This window comes from Coregonus clupeaformis, chromosome 26, assembly GCF_020615455.1.
Source record: "Coregonus clupeaformis isolate EN_2021a chromosome 26, ASM2061545v1, whole genome shotgun sequence".
NCBI classification, from domain to species: domain Eukaryota; kingdom Metazoa; phylum Chordata; class Actinopteri; order Salmoniformes; family Salmonidae; genus Coregonus; species Coregonus clupeaformis.
Genome location: NC_059217.1, coordinates 30,550,974 through 30,567,623, shown reverse-complemented (window position 1 = coordinate 30,567,623; position 16,650 = coordinate 30,550,974). Strand labels below are relative to the sequence as shown.

General features: G+C 42.7%; 1 protein-coding gene across 2 annotated transcripts; it reads right to left on the bottom strand.

Annotated features, from left to right (window-relative positions):
• Positions 1–2,000: 2,000 nt before the first annotated feature.
• Positions 2,001–16,443, bottom strand: tbc1d7 (TBC1 domain family, member 7). 2 transcript variants are annotated; one of them, XM_041849384.2, is made up of 8 exons: positions 16,119–16,443; positions 5,926–6,045; positions 5,731–5,811; positions 5,354–5,544; positions 3,148–3,285; positions 2,794–2,939; positions 2,425–2,554; positions 2,001–2,299 (listed from the first exon to the last, which is right to left on the bottom strand). In XM_041849384.2, the coding sequence occupies exons 2-8, from the start codon at positions 6,035–6,037 to the stop codon at positions 2,213–2,215; spliced, it is 885 nt and encodes a 294-aa protein (XP_041705318.1). In that variant the 5' UTR covers positions 6,038–6,045; positions 16,119–16,443; the 3' UTR covers positions 2,001–2,212. The 2 variants fall into 2 exon arrangements, with proteins under 2 accessions (XP_041705318.1, XP_041705319.1); XM_041849385.2 differs by lacking the exon at positions 16,119–16,443 and adding an exon at positions 15,495–15,538.
• Between the last annotated feature and the right edge of the window lie 207 nt (positions 16,444–16,650).

The following is a 16,650-nucleotide window of genomic DNA, read 5'->3' as shown; positions in this document are numbered from 1 at the left end:
GTTCACATGCCAAGCAAAGCCACCTCCAACTTCCTTCCTTTAGGACACATGTTCAAGGAAATGGGCTTCATTTGAAGTAGACTGAACTGAGTAGGTTGGAGGAGTTGGCAAGTATGGTTGGAGGAGTTGACAAGACAACACAAACAGATCTGAGACCAGGCTATAAATATAGTGGATTGCTGCTGAGATCCAAAACCAGTCTGCTTAGTAAACCTCCCTAAGCACAGGTTTGGGACCAGTTTCCCCATATAAACAACCATAGTAACCTCAACCATGACAGGCCCTGGACCAGTCCTTTGTATTGTACAGTCATTCATTCTATCCATTGAGTCCAAACTCAATGTATGTTCCTCTGTTAGTGGCAGAGGTTTGGATGTTCTCCAGTTAACCCTTTACACTCGTGGGAATTGGCCTATATGGATAAGGCTAAATTGAAATGTTTCTTACAGAAGAAATATGAAAATGGTAGCAATTGAACAGGAACAGTTAGGAGATTATGGGAAAAGTTTTAGACCAAAGGTGAGGACACAACAGTTTACCTGACACAAGACTGAATCCAAATATTACACTGTTGATTTTATGTGCATTTTACATATACTGTACTTTTCGTCGCATTTGTTGAAAACGAAACCTGAAAATACTCTCAATACATTCAGTAACATGATAAGAATATTCCTGGAAAACGTGGGGTAGGTGCAACATAAGACAAAGAAATGACAAGGTTTTGAGTGAGAGGACTAACTGGTGTCTCCAAGTGGCCATACACCTCTCCAAAGTGTGCACAGTTTCTAAGTGATTTCAATGCACTTTTATGATTTATAGAAGAGTCTTGAACTATAAGGTGAGCTCTCCTAGCTGTGCCGTTGAGGAACTAGAGCAAGCACACTTGTAGTTACTTTGTTTGGAACACAACCCTGCAATCACAATTATTGTTAATTACCCAATCCAAAATAGTCCATTATAAATCGCAATCTGAGTCAGGTGGGCATAATTTCAAAGCCTGTTCCATTGCCAACATGACCAGCAAAGTCATAAAATACAATATTACAGTGTTAGGCTTTCACAATGCAATTCAGGGAAACAGTTCATAATGTTGGTGCGCATAGAAAGAAGTCATGAGTGCATTCAGGTGCGTGTGCCGTGGCAAATTTTCTTCACAATAGACAAAAATAGGATCATTCTGTTCAGAATAACCCAGGGTATGACGACATGTCATCTTGTAACTGTTCAGAACAGCTGTCAGTCAAAACTCATCCAGCGCTGTGAAGCGCAGAGCCAGAGCTCTGACATCATGTATAGCGTGTTACTGTACAGCCACTGCGTATCCAATTTAGGCATTTAACAGTGCCCAAATCTGCCATTTTCTGCTACGGGGTACTGCCCTTTCCCACCTGGACAAAAATAACAGCTATGTGAGAATGTTGTTCATTGACTACAGCTCAGCGTTCAACATCATAGTACCCTCCAAGCTCAACAATAAGCTAAGGACCCTGGGACTGAACACCTCCCTCTACAAATGGATCCTGGACTTCCTGATGGGCGGCTCCCAGGTGGTGAGGGTAGATAACAACACATCCGTCACGCTGACCCTCAACACGGGGGTTCCTCAGGGGCACTTCAAGTCAGAGGCTGAAAAGATATAGCATGGAGGCTGAAAAGATTTGGCATGGGCCCTCAGATCCTCAAAAAGTTATACAGCTGCACCATTGAGAGCATCTTGACTGGCTGCATCACTGCTTGGTATGGCAACTGCTTGGCATTCGAGTGCAAGGCACTGCAGAGGGTAGTGAGTACAGCCCAGTACATCACTGGGGCTGAGCTCCCTGCCATCCAGGATCTCTATACCAGGCACTCATCACATACGGTGCTGCTACTGTCTATATTCTATCCTGTTGCCGAGTCACTTTATTCCTATTTATATGAACACATCTACCTCAATTACCTTGTGCCCCTGCACATCTACTCGGTACTGGTACCGTGTGTATATAGCCAAGTTATCGTTACTCATTGTGTATTTATTATTACTTTTATATTATTTCTCTATTCTCTTTCTCTCTGCATTGTTGGGAAGGGCCAGTAAGTAAGCATTGCACTGCTAGTCTACACCTGTTGTTTAAGAAGTATCTGACAAATAAAATGTGATTGATCTGAGTCCAAGCGTATCCCAATGTCAATGACCCCATCAAGAGGGTCTGGCTGGAGATCTGGGATCCTATACAGAGTGCATGGGGGTGCCACAGTACTTGTGCCACAGGTCAATGGCTTTAGTCACTATTGCATCAGTGTTCTCCTGGGGCATCTGGTAGTAGAGGAGAAAACAAATCAATGTGATTGGTAGACAAAGGAGAAAAGTCTCAAACCTGCAGCTAATCAAAATGATTTATGACCAATAACAGATCATCCTATGATGATGACATCACTCACATTGCACAGGATGTTGACCACTCCCTCTGGTCTGCTGGTTCCCATCACCACGATCTTGTAGCTGAGAAGGATCTCCACGGCAACGAAGACCAGGATCTTACAGGACCCGCTGATCACCTTATCCCACACCCTGAAAGCGCAGAACACATGACATGAGTCAGAATGCCAGCATAATAGAACAGTGATGAGTTTCCTGAAAGCTTCATAGCTAACATGGCACATTACTTCTCTAACCAAGTCCCAGACCCACACCGCTCACAGAACAGCAAAGTGCTTCATGTAACAAATGTCGTTTGTTTATGCAAAGATTACACCTCTCACGCCTGTGTGGCTGGGTTGTTGAGAGAAATAAGCCTCAGTGTGCCTAACCTCTGCAGGCTAGACTCTGGCAGGCAGCCAGCAAAGCAGCGTCTGAACCACAGGCTGTATGGAAGCATGGCGAGGGCCCCAGTATTCTTCAGATGGTTCAGTAGCCGGGGCTCCTCCACACTCAGGTAGTGCTCCAGACTCTTGGGCTAAACCAACCGGACACAGATAGGGGGGAAAGGGGTTAGATGTGTTGAGAGATAGATGCAGTGTACACATCTGCTACATGTATATTTTTATGCTGGTTACTTGACTATCAACACAACAACAATAACAACAGTAGCAGTATCGACAACAACAATGAGCACTAGACCACCCCTTTCATTCCCTTACCCGACCCTCCAATCCACTACTCACCAGGTGGGGAATGGAGTCTCCAAACTTATTGTTGAATTGGTTGACAAAGCATTTGATCAGCCAATAACAATCCACAGAGTCTTCTACGATCTCCTCCATGGCTCTAGCTATGGACAGGAAGTCCTCATCCTCCTCGTCCTGAAACAGAGACACACCAGTCAGTCTCACACATAAGTAGCCTAACCTACGGATTCTACCGAGAACAAAGAATAAGTTCAATCAAATTCCTGAGTAGGACCAGGCAAGTTTCAAGTTTTAATGTCACGTGCACAAGTACAATGAAATGCCTTTCTTGCAAGCTCTAAACCAACAATGCAGTAATCAATGTAGTACTAAAAATAACAAGGTAGAACAAAAACACACGAGAAATAAAAATAAGAAGAACACGAGAAGTAAGTAAGCTGCATACAGGGTCAGTTCCAATACCATATTTACAATGTGTAGGGATACTGGCAGAGGTAAGTTACACGTTCAGAACAAGGGTCCGATTTCCTTTCATCTCTCTCCCCTCTCCAACAGTTTACGTTCTGTTTACTTTAAAATATGCAAAGAAAAACTAATAAAAACACAAGTTAAAGGCCCAGTGCAGTCAAAAACGTGATTTTCCTGTGTTTTATATACAGTGCCGTCCATAAGTATTGGGACAGTGAAGCATTTTTTGTTATTTTGGCTCTATACTCCAAGAGTTTGGATTTGAAATCAAACAATGACTAGGAGGTTAAAGTGCAGACCGTCAGCTTTCATTTGAGGGTATGTTTATCCACATTGGGGGAAGCGTTTAGAAATTACAACACTTTTTGTACATTGTCCCACCATTTTAGTGGAGCAAAAGTATTGGGACAAATTCACTTATGTGTATTAAAGTAGTAAAAAGTAAAGTATTTGGTCCCATATTCATAGCACGCAATGACTATATGAAGCTTGTGACTCTACACATTTGTTGGATGCATTTGCTCTTTGGTTTGGTTGTGTTGCAGATGATTTTGTGCCCAATATTAATTAATGGTAAATAATGTATTGTGTCATTTTGGAGTCACTTTTATAGTAAATAAGAATGGAATATGTTTCTAAACACTTCTACATGAATGTGGATGCTACCATGATTACGGATCATCCTAAATGAATCGTGAATAATGATGAGTGAGAAAGTTACAGACGCACAAATATCATACCCCCAAGACATGCTCACCATTACAATAACATGGGAGGTTAGCATTTCTTGGGGGGGTATGATAGTTCTGCGTCTGTAACTTTCTCACTCATCACTCATCATTATTCACGATTCATTCAGGATTATCCGTAATCATGGTAGCATCCACATTAATGTAGAAGTGTTTAGAAACATACTCTATTCTTATTTACAATAAAAGTGACTCCAAAATGACACAATACATGATTTACCATTCATTTCTATTGGGCACAAAATCATCTGAAACACAATCAAAAGAAACAGCAAATGCATCCAACACATTTGTAGAGTCACAAGCTTCATATAGTCATTGTGTGCTATGAATATGGGTCCAACTACTTAACTTTTTACTACTTTAATACACACATAAGTGAATTTGTCCCAATACTTTTGCTCCCCTAAAATGGGGGGACAATGTACAAAAAGTGATGTAATTTTTAAACGGTTCACCCAATATGGATGAAAATACCCTCAAATTGAAGCGTAACCTCATAGTCTTTGTTTGATTTCAAATCCAAACTCTTTGGAGTAGAGAGCCAAAATGCTTCACTTCCCCAATACTTACGGAGGGCACTGTATACTTCCACACTACAAGTTGGAATAATCCTGTGAAATTGTGAAAATTATGATAATGCCCTTTTAGTGTAAGAGCTGATTGAAAATACTGCCTGGAATTTCAGCCTGTTTAGGTTATGGCCTTCCATGATGACATCAACATATGGGAAATTAGTTAATAGACCAATAAGAGAGTTCCAAACCTCTGCCAATAACAGCTAATTTTCAGTTTTCCCCTCCCAACTCAGACAGTCCTAGAAACATTTTTGCTTGAGAAATTGCCCTTTGCTACGAAGCTATTTTTTTATATATTTTTTTCAACATTTTAATTGAAAACAATCACAGTAAGGTACTTAATTGTTACCCATAAATGATTTGATAGAGATAAAAACATCTGTATTGGACCTTTAAAAAAAAAAAAAAAAAAACGCCCCCCAGGTCTCTTCTTCTCTCTCCTCTTACCGGGGGTGTGGTATCAGAGCGTCTGGGCAGCACTTGGCTCTCCAGCTGGAACATGCGTAGGTATACCTGCGTCTGGGGCGTGGCCATGTGGACAAACCTCATTACCTCCAGGGCCTCCAACACATCCTGGTACTGTTCCCGCCTGTACCCTCCCACCAGGGAGTGGGAGTCACTGTGGGGAGGAAGGATACCTAGAGATAGACACAGGGTGGGTCACATCAGTATGTCACGCAATCAAGGCAGTGGGTTGGTCTGTCCGATTGATCTGTCTAGTGTATGTGTGTCTGGTGATAAATAGGGTTTTCTATGGGCTGAGAGGTGTGCTGGTATGTGAAATATGGTCTGAAGCCTGTGTGTCGTCTGTGTTAAAGACTTACCCAACAGCACTTTCCATACATGGATCCTGTACATTGAGGGTAGAGGGAATCTCTGACTGAAAGTGCTCAGCTTCTCCACGTCTGACAAAGGAACACAAAAACGCATATGAACAGACTTGGAGATAGAAGCAGAGCAGCAGTGATAATAATAATGATGTAGCTGTTGTAACAGTAGAAGTACTGTAATGTACGTACCCAGTGGGTTCTCCTTCAGTAATATCTCCAGTGATTTCTTCTCTTCCACCCCTCTGAAGCCCACCTTCTCATAATAGGCAGAACGGAAGTTCCTCTGAGGGTCCTCAGCCATACTGTCACCTGGAAAAGCAGAGTGTTAAAGAAGGGTAATTTAATGATAGTGTCTCCTGAAAATGACATCAATACCACAGCACACTTACTTTGTCAGGCAATAGCAGGCTTAGATAGCTAAGGATACTTAGCCTAACTCTTAACATTAAGGGCAACTCCACAATAACGGAATTACGTTAAGACTCCGATTTTTCACTTTAAAATGTATACCAAAGAAAAACCATTGATTTCAAAGTTTAACAAACCATACAACTCTATGCACAATGACTACTTTGAACAATTTACACTGTAAATCAAAAATATAAAAACATTTACTGGAAAAACTGTGCAGATGCAAAGTTTAGTAACAGAATTACGGTAAAATCTCACAATTGTATTCTGTTAACAAACTTTGTATCTGCACCACAGTTCTTCCTGTAAATGTGTTTTTGGAAAATGTTCAGTGGAAAATGTTCAAAGTAGTCCTTGTGCATAGAGTTAGTTGTACGGTTTGTTAAAGTTTGAAATCAATGTTTTTTGTTTCGTATACATTTTAATGTGATTCACCGTAATTTCGTTACCATGGAATCCTATGGCAGGTTAGCTAGATTATAAGAGAACACTGACAAAATACTACATGATCTACATTGAAAAGTGATATAGATTATGAGACAACATTATAACACCTCTTAATGTTTTGGTTGCAGCAAGGTTCTGAGAACATTTTACTCTTGTTCCCAGAAAGTTCTCCTGGGAGGTTTTATTAACGCTCTGAGAAGATAAATTATAGGCTATTTGAAGGTAATTCAATAACTTTCAGGGAACCAGAGTAAAATGTTCTCAGAACCTCCCTGCAACCTAAATATTTACGTTCCCAGAACAGGCAAAATTTTCACTTCTGTTCTCAGAAAGTTTAAAGGTCCCGAACAGTGAAAATCATGCTTTTCATCAAATTGGATAATATTTGGATGAAACCAGTTCAACGTTGGGTGACCCAAGTATGAAAAATGACTGTAGCTGGTATAGCTTGGCTTCAGGAGGCAGGCATTACCAAGGATTTACTGCTGTCCTCCCAATCCCTCCCCCTTGTCCCTTACACTTAAATGTTTCCAGATTTGAATAGTGTGGTTACGTACAAGTACCGGTACTAGTGGAGCTTCCATCAAATTGTTTACACCTTACAGATCAGCAAACAGTACAGGGTTAGGGCTAAGGGGAAGGGTTAGGGAGTGAATTGGGACTGGTTGTGACACTGCTCTGAATGTCTCTATACCTCACTTCACTAGATATCAAATAATTACTTACTCCCATCCATGTGTCCTCAATTCCTCGTCTAATATCATTGCTGTGTGTGTGTGTGTTTTCATTCCCCACAGATCACCCCCAAAATCCATGCAGGACATTCCAAAATCCATTGTGTATGAGGATTGCCTGTTGAAACTTTTCCAGGACTGCCCCATCTGCACAAGGATGTGCAGTGTCACAAGATTTGTGAGGGGGACATTCTTACATTTACATTTAACATTTTAGTCATTTAGCAGACGCTCTTATCCAGAGCGACTTACAGTTAGTGAGTGCATACATTATTTTATATTTTTATTTTTCATACTGCCCCCCGTGGGAAGCGAACCCACAACACTGGCGTTGCAAACGCCATGCTCTACCAACTGAGCTACATCCCTGCCGGCCATTCCCTCCCCTAACCTGGACGACGCTGGGCCAATTGTGCGCCGCCCCATGGGTCTCCCGGTCGCGGCCGGCTACGACAGAGCCTGGATTTGAACCAGGATCTCTAGTGGCACAGCTAGCACTGCGATGCAGTGCCTTAGACCACTGCGCCGCGCCACTCCACTTGTCTGTGGAGCAGAAATGTTCCTACAGCGACTGCTCATTTTTCAGACAGTGGAAGAGCCAGCCCCACATTGGTAGCATCCCAGCTGGAAATCTCCACCTCTCTGCTGCCATATAGCTCACTGGGTAATCTTTTATTCAGACAAAGAAGGCAAGTTAAAGGCACATACTAGGATATATTATGCTGCTCAATTGCCATTCCAATTCAAAACCATGTCCTCAACCATGAGGTCTTTACAGATGCTTACATAGTTATTCAATTCAAATCTGCATCAATTGAGCATTTCAGGCACACAAAAATTCAAAATACAAACATTGAAAAGTTTTGCAAAAAGTGAACAACCAAATATTGCATATTTCAAATTGAGTACTTCAAAAATACCAGAAAACACATTGTAGAATGAGTATATCACTACGTCAACGAATTGACAGCATCATAACTCAGAAGTCAATAAAAGGAAATGTAATTCACTACCCATTTCCTTTTCAAAGACATTACAGGCTACGTAGACAGGCTCCTGGATCTCCTCTTCAACGAGGTCACCCTTGATCCAACGCCATGTGGGGAAGCTGTGCTAACTGTCCATCCCAGTACCCCTGTCTGCCCAGTGTGAGAGGCCTTACAAGGAGGAGGCCATAGCTTGGTTTGTCTCCTGCTTCAATCTTGGGGGTGACTAAGGCAAAGTGGGTGACTTAAGCCTGCTTGATTGAAGCGGGGTACATGGGTCCCCTCCTCTCCCGTTTCCCTCCCCTCCCCATCAATCTCTGTAGTTGGTTGCATTTCCTAAAGCCTCTAGATCACTTTTACTCCACACTCAGAAACGCACACAAAGCTCTCCCTCGCCCTCCATTTGGCAAATCTGACCAGTGCATCAACGGTGTCGTCCCCACAGTGACCGTACACATATCCCAACCAGATGCCATGGATTACGGGCAACATCCTCACTGAGCTAAAGGCAGATTACAAAGGGAAACCCAACCGCGAGCTGCCCAGTGACGCGAGCCTACCAAACGAGCTAAATGCCTTCTATGTTAGCTTCGAGGCAAGCAACACTGAACCATGCATGAGAGCACCAGCTGTTCCGGACGACTGTGTGATCAGGCTCTCCATAGCCGATGTGAGTAAGACCTTTAAACAAGTTAACATTCACAAGGCCGCAGGGCCAGAGAACTACCAGGACACCATGGTTTCCGTTAGCCGGTAAATGGCGACTTTTGTCCGATAAAAAAAATGTACATGCCGATAAATACAATTGTTGCCGGCCAAATTGTACCCCCCAAACAAAAAAAAATCAATTTCAAAATAATCATTTTTATTCATTGATGGAAATACCAGTCGCTGTGGTCCAACTTCAAAGGCAAATATACTTCATAGGCTAATAAATCTTCAAGATGCTTGGAAATTAGTGTCTGTGTGTGTGTGTTTCTATTTTTACTCACGCAAAAGATGCAAGGTCCTCATAAGGGACTTCAGCTAAGTATACCCCCCGACTGGGCAAAATTGGCGAAGATTGTGTTGATTATCCCTGTTTCCAGTGTGCCCGCCGAGAGGAGATTCTTTCTCCAAAACAGGGTAAAGACGGCCTCAAGAAGCGCATTCTTGAGGACAAAGTAACGAGGCTGATGCGCACGCAAGCTGCCCCCATGAGTTGGACAGTTTTGACTTCCCAACAACAGCGTCTCACTTTGAGCCCGGTGATGGCTAGACGGGATCCAGCTTTTGTCAAATTAACGTCAAAAGTATATATTTTTGGCATTTTAGCTAACCCTAACCGAATTCTCCTAACCTGCTACGTTAATTCTCCTAACGTGCTACGAAAAGTCAAATCTGACGTTAATTTGACAAAAGCCAGATCCCATCTAGCCCTGGTGTTCGTAGACAGCCATGGTTTATTATTTATTAGGTCTAATTAAAATGTTCATGCCTAGGCTAAATTAAATTAGAGGCCTAGATTGTATTAGAAAAAAGCTGTTTTGTTATTTATGAATACACATTTTCACAGAACTAGCCTATAGGACAGGTTGTTCGCAAATTATATTATAGAAATATAATATTTTGAAGTTGCGTTTTATTACTGTGTAGGCGACATGTTCTTCTAGGCCGGCTATTCCCAAACTGGGGTACGCGCAATGCCGTCGGGGGTACGCCAAATAAAAATGTGATTCACATTTTCAAACAGCAATTTTTCTCACCCGAGTAGCCTCGTTTCACTGCCAAAAATAAAATAAAACCATCTAGTGTTCAGCGAAATAACAACACAATGTAAAATACAGGTAACCTGGTCAAAAAATTAACATCCAATCACATTAACCGTTACTCTCTCGCGGGAATTCCACTAACGGTCTGTTTGTAGCCAAACGTAGCTGCTGCTCATTCCGTTTGCTTGAAAATTGATAAATGGTTAAAAAAAAGGAAGGCCCATAGAGACACATACCAGCTCTACTGGTAGTACTGCTATTACCAGCAGTACTACACCTGCACCTGTCGACGACACAAGTTGTTCTGCTTCCACGAGCACATCCAATGCTAGCATCAGTAATTCTACATTTGTTGCTAGCCCAGCTAGCATGGACACTGACAGTTGTGAATCTGATGCAGCCAAAGAGCTACTGCCCCGTTACCCGGGAAAGCACCGAACAACAGACAGGGACGTTGGACCATCGAAGAGGTGCAAATATGATGAGAATTATATTGATTTGGGGTGCACTTATATTGGGAGTAGTGTCTTTCCTCAGCCACAGTGTGTTAAATGTGCAAAAGTACTATCTCACAACTTGATGAAACCTTCACTCTTGCGCAGACATTTAGAAACGATAAACATGCCAATTTGAAAAATAAGCCACAGGAGTTTTTTGAGCGAGAATTAACACGTCTTTTGAGTAGTAAGACATGTATAAAAGCAACAGATACCATTAATAAGAAGGGGCTAGAAGCGTCTTATATTGTGAGCTACCGAGTGGCTAGGACAGGCAAGCCCCATACTATTGTGGAGGACTTAATTCTTCCTGCTGCCGCGGATATGGCTGGGACAATGCTGGGGGAAAAGGCCCAAAAACGATACAGACAATGCTTTCATCAAACAACACTGTTTCACGACGCATCAGTGACATGGCAGGAGATGTTTTGAAACAATTACTGCTTCGCATACAAGCCAGTGAATTCTATGCGTTACAGCTGGATGAGTAAACAGATGTGGCGGGCCTGGCACAGCTCCTGGTATATGTCCGTTACAATTACGGGGGTCAATTAAGGAAGACATCCTCTTCTGCAAACCACTGGAAACCAGGACAACAGGAGATGATATTTTTAAAGTACTGGACAGCTTTGTGACATCAAATGGACTTTGGTGGTCAAGATGTGTTGGTATCTGTACTGATGGCGCAAAAGCCATGACAGGGAGACATAGTGGAGTGGTAACGCGCGTGCAAGCAGTTGCTCCCGACGCCACTTGGGTACACTGCAGCATCCACCGAGAGGCTCTTGCTGCCAAGGGCTGCGGTCAGAGTATCCTGCCTTGGCAAATCGTGCTGTTAAGACACTGACGCCCTTTGCAACCACGTACCTATGTGAGAGCGGATTCTCTGCCCTCGCTAGCATGAAAACTAAATACAGGCACAGACAGTGTGTGGAAAATGATTTAAGACTGAGGCTCTCTCCAATACAACCCAACATTGCAGAGTTATGTACATCCTTTCAAACACACCCTTCTCATTAACCTGTGGTTAGTTAATCACCATTTTTGATGAACAAATAAGGTTTTTATATGTAAGATGGCTAAATAAAGAGCAAAATTATTGATTTTTATTATATTATTATTTGTGCCCTGGTCCTATAAGAGCTCTTTGTCACTTCCCACGAGCCGGGTTGGGACAAAAACTCACACTCATTCTTATGTTTAATAAATGTATCGTATAGTGTGTGTGTGGCAGGCTTACAATGATGTGCGCTGACCCTGGTGCTAGAGGGGGTGCGCAGCTGGAGGTTTAATGTTTGAAGGGGTACGGGACTATAAAATGTTTGGGAACCACTGTTCTAGGCTAAACGTTTTTTTATTTTTTATGATATTAATTTATGACTTATAGCAGGGATGAAGACAACTAGCAATGTTTTGATTTTCAATAAAACCTGCCATGTTGGTATAAGAACATCGTTCTACTTTACAGGCTAATTTCTATTCTGTTAAAATGAATTACAATAATCTAAATGTGATTTTGAGCACCGTGGGTGGACGCTCTAATGCGTTACACACCCAATGCATATGGATGTCTGGTAAATTTCATGACGTGTACTCAGAGCATGCGCTGACTAGCTGGTAAGTGTCTTCACTGACATTTTCAACTTCTCCCTGACCCAGTCTATAATACCTACGTTTCAAGCAGATCACCAGAGTCCCTGTGCCCAAGAACACCATGGTAACCTGCCTAAATGACTATCGCCCCGTAGCACTCACATCTGTAGCCATGAAATGCTTTGAAAGGCTGGTCATGGCTAACACCAACACCATTATCCCAGACACCCTGGACCCACTCCAATTCTCATACCGCCCCAACAGATCCAAAGATTATGCAATCTCAATTGCATTGCACTCCACACCCCCCACCTGGACAAGAGGAACACCTATGTGAGAATGCTATTCATTGACTACAGCTCAGCGTTCAACACCATAGTGCCCTCCAAGCTTATCACTAAGCGAAGGACCCTGGGACTGAACACCTCCCTCTTCAACTGGATCCTGGACTTCCTGACGGGCCATCCCCAGGTGGTGAGGGTAGGCAACAACACATCTGCCACGCTGACCCTCAACACGGGGCCCCCTCGGGGGTGTGTGCTTAGTCCCCTCCTGTACTCCCTGTTCACTCACGACTGCGTGGCCGCGCACAACACCATCATTAAGTTTGTGGATGACACAATGGCGGTAGGCCTGATCACCGACGACGATGAGACAGCCAATAGGAAGGAGGTCAGAGACCTGGCAGTGTGGTGCCAGAACAACAACCTCTCCCTGAACATCAACAAGACAAAGGAGCTGATCGTAGACTATAGGAAACGGATGGCTGAGTACGCCCCCATTCTACCCCGAAGCCATAAAACGGCTAAAAATTTAGTTAAATAGTTAACCAAATAGTTACCCGGACTATCTGCATTGACCCTTTTTTTTCTCATCACATATGCTGCTGCTACTGTTTATTATCTGTCACTTTATTCCTAGTTATATGTACATATCTACCTCAATTATCTTGTACCCCTAAACATCGACTCAGTACTGGTACCCCGTGTATATAGCCAAGTTATTGTTACTCATTTTGCATTTATTATTACGTGTTCTACTTTTCTATTATTTCTCTATTTTCTTTCTCTCTGCATTGTTGGGAAGGGCCCGTTAGTAAGCATTTCACTGTTAGTCTACACCTGTTGCTGAAGAATACAATTTGATTTGATGATTTGAAGTAATTAACTTTTACATGATATGACAGCGTTTCCCAAACTCAGTCCTGGGGACCCCAAGGGGTGCACGTTTTGGATTTTGCCTTGCACTACACAGCTGATACAAATCATCAAAGCTTGATGGTGAGTTGATTATTTGAATCAGCTGTGTAGTGCTAGGGCAAAAACTAAAACGTGCACCCTTTGGGGTCCCCAGGACTGAGTTTGGGAAATGCTGTGATATGATATCACAGTTTGTTACTTTGTATTGTTTTTTTCAAGCATTCGGACAGGAGATGTGTGTTACAAATTGTACGAATCAATAGGTACTAAACACTTTAGGGAGACCGGGTGCCTATATATCAAACGGCTGATGTCGATGTGTGGTGGGAGTCAGGCGCAGGAAACAGAGGCTCAGTCAAAACGACTTTACTGGACTGAAAACAAACACTCAATACAAAAATAAAGACCTCGACACAGGAGGTAAAACGTACACGCAAACTATGCGTAACCATAAAGTCCGACCAAGGAAAACCAAACTGACAACACCAGACAGGCGGACAATTACACACAAAACCCACAAACAAAACGAGAAACTTATAGGGGACATAATGAACACTAAATAGAAACAGGTGTACAAATAAGACAAAACCAAACAAACATCGAGAACATTCAACGGTGGCAGCTAGTACTCCGGGGACGACGAACGCCGAAGCCTGCCCGAGCAAGGAGGAGGAGCAGTCTCGGCAGAATTCGTGACACTATATAAGGCTTATGGCTCTAATACAAGTATTTTATGTCAAATGATGTCTCACCATTATTTTCACCTTTATGTTCATGTTGATCAATATTTTGGCTATGCTGGCCTATTGTAAATGATCAAATAAATGTCTGCTCACTACATACAATTCTGAACATATTATAATTTATAAAGCTAATGCAGAGGCACCAATATATTGTCCAGTACACTAATTGTTTTCATGTACATTCCCTTATGTCTAAGCTTCTAAGGTGACTCCGGCTTTAGAAATTATTGTGAAGAAGTCTATCAGTCAACTGTATTCTGTAATTTCACTGAACAAAAATATAAACGCTACATGTAAAGTGTTGGTCCCATGTTTCATGAGCTCCCAGAAATGTTCCATATGCACAAAAAGCTTATTACTCTCAAATGTTGTGCACAAATATGTTTACATCCGTGTTAGTGAACATTTCTCCTTTGCCGAGATAATTCATCCACCTGACAACTGTGGCATATCATGAAGCTGATTAAAACAGCATGATCATTACACAGGTGCACCTTGTGCTGGGGACAATAGAAGGCCACTCTAAAATGTGCAGTTTTGTCACACAACACAATGCCACAGATGTCTCAAGTTGAGGGAGCGTGCAATTGGCATGCTGACTGTAGGAATGTCCACCAGAGCTGTTGCCAGATAATTTAATGTCCATTTCTCTACTATGTGCCACTTCTAACATTGTTTTAGAAAATGTGGCAGTACGTCCAACCAGCCTCACAACCGCAGACCATGTGTAACCACGCCAGCCCAGGACCTCCACATCCGGCTTTCTCACCTGCGGGATCGTCTGAGACCAGCAACCAGACAGCTGATGAAACTGGGTTTGCACAACCAATGAATTTCTGAACAAACTGTCAGAAACGTCTCAGGGAAGCTCATTTGCGTGGTCGTCGTCCTCACCAGGGTCTTGACCTGACCTCAGTTCGGCGTCATAACCGACTACAGTTGGCATATGCACACCTTCGATGGCCACTGGCAAGCTGCAGAAGTGTGCTCTTCACGGATAAATCCCGGTTTCAACTGTACCGGACTGATGGCAGACAGCATGTATGGCATCTTGTGGGCGAGCGGTTTGCTGATGTCAACGTTGTGAACACAGTGCCCCATGGTGGCGGTGGGGTTATGGTATGGATTACTTTATCCTATCCCAGGTATTCCTTAAAGAGGTGGGGTTTCAAATGTCTCCGGAAGGTGGTGAGTGACTCCGCTGTCCTGCATGTTGCGTTTATATTTTTGTTCAGTGTAAGTACATAATTGCTGCCGTTTGTCTGATATCCAACAGTCCATGATCAGCTCTGTTGACCATGAGAGCATTTTTCAGAGAAAATGCATTGAGTCATACTGATTAGGCTCGGGATTACATTGTTTACCTTGTCATCAATTACATGTGGCCCATTGTTTACCTTGTTACCTGGCAAGTGTAACCGGTGTGAAATGGCTAGCTAGTTAGCTGTGCGCGCTAGTAGCATTTCAATCGGTGACGTCACTCGCTCTGAGACCTTGAAGTAGTTGTTTCCTTTGCTCTGCAAGGGCCCAGGTAGGGGCGAGGAGAGGGACGGAAGCAACACTGTTACACAAAGTCCAAATGGGCAATTCAAAAAACTGTCAGTCAATGTGAGATCATGAATATAAGCTCCCCGCCCACTCAGCCTGTTCTTTCAGGCTTCCTGATAGTTAAAGATGCGAGAAAATATACAATTTCTAAAATTCGGAGCATTTTAATAGTGTAAAGATATTATGGGTGATGTGTTGGTCATTCAAAGGCTAGTTTTACTTAGGAAATTGGATGACTGTGCGGGACCTTTAAGGGTTAAGGTTAGTAGTTAAGGTTAGGGTAGGGGTTAAAGTTAGGTTTAGGGTAGGGACGCCCCAAGGATACAAAATAGCCCTAACCTTGAGTTTCTACTATTTTCTGTGACAGTGTTAAAATGACACTTTACTGAAAACCATTGAAAACTGTTGTATGAATCCAGAAGTACACCTTACGGTTAAAATATGCTTTATGTAAAGCTTATTTTGCCTCCTACCTTGTTGTTGTACCTGTGGGCCTCACCGCATCCACGCCCTTTCCAGCTTGCAGTCACCGGGGAAGGATCTCTGAAGCCGGGCGCGACTGACACGACTGTCTGCAACTAGCTAGCTATCTCTCTAGCTAGATAACTGTTACTGTAACCACTATCGGTACATCTTCTTCTCATATGCCTATATCCACGTCAGTACGCATGCAATTAAACCTTAGCTAGTAATACCAAAGATGTTTGAATAATACGAATCACATGTCCAGCAAAGTGAAACACAGAATACTGATCCATTCATAACATGTTGACCATTTCCTCATCGACAGCACGTGCAACCAGCAGATGGCAATGAACATCATATTATTTGCTGTAGTTACCGATTTCTGCCGATAGGAGGTGTACTGTAGCTGGGTAACAAACATTCAATGTCTACAGTAAAGTCGTTTGTGTTGGATCGTGTTGGATTCACCGACATTCTACACTGAACGAAAATATAAACGCTACATGTAAAGTGTTGGTCCCATGTGTCATGAGCTAAAAT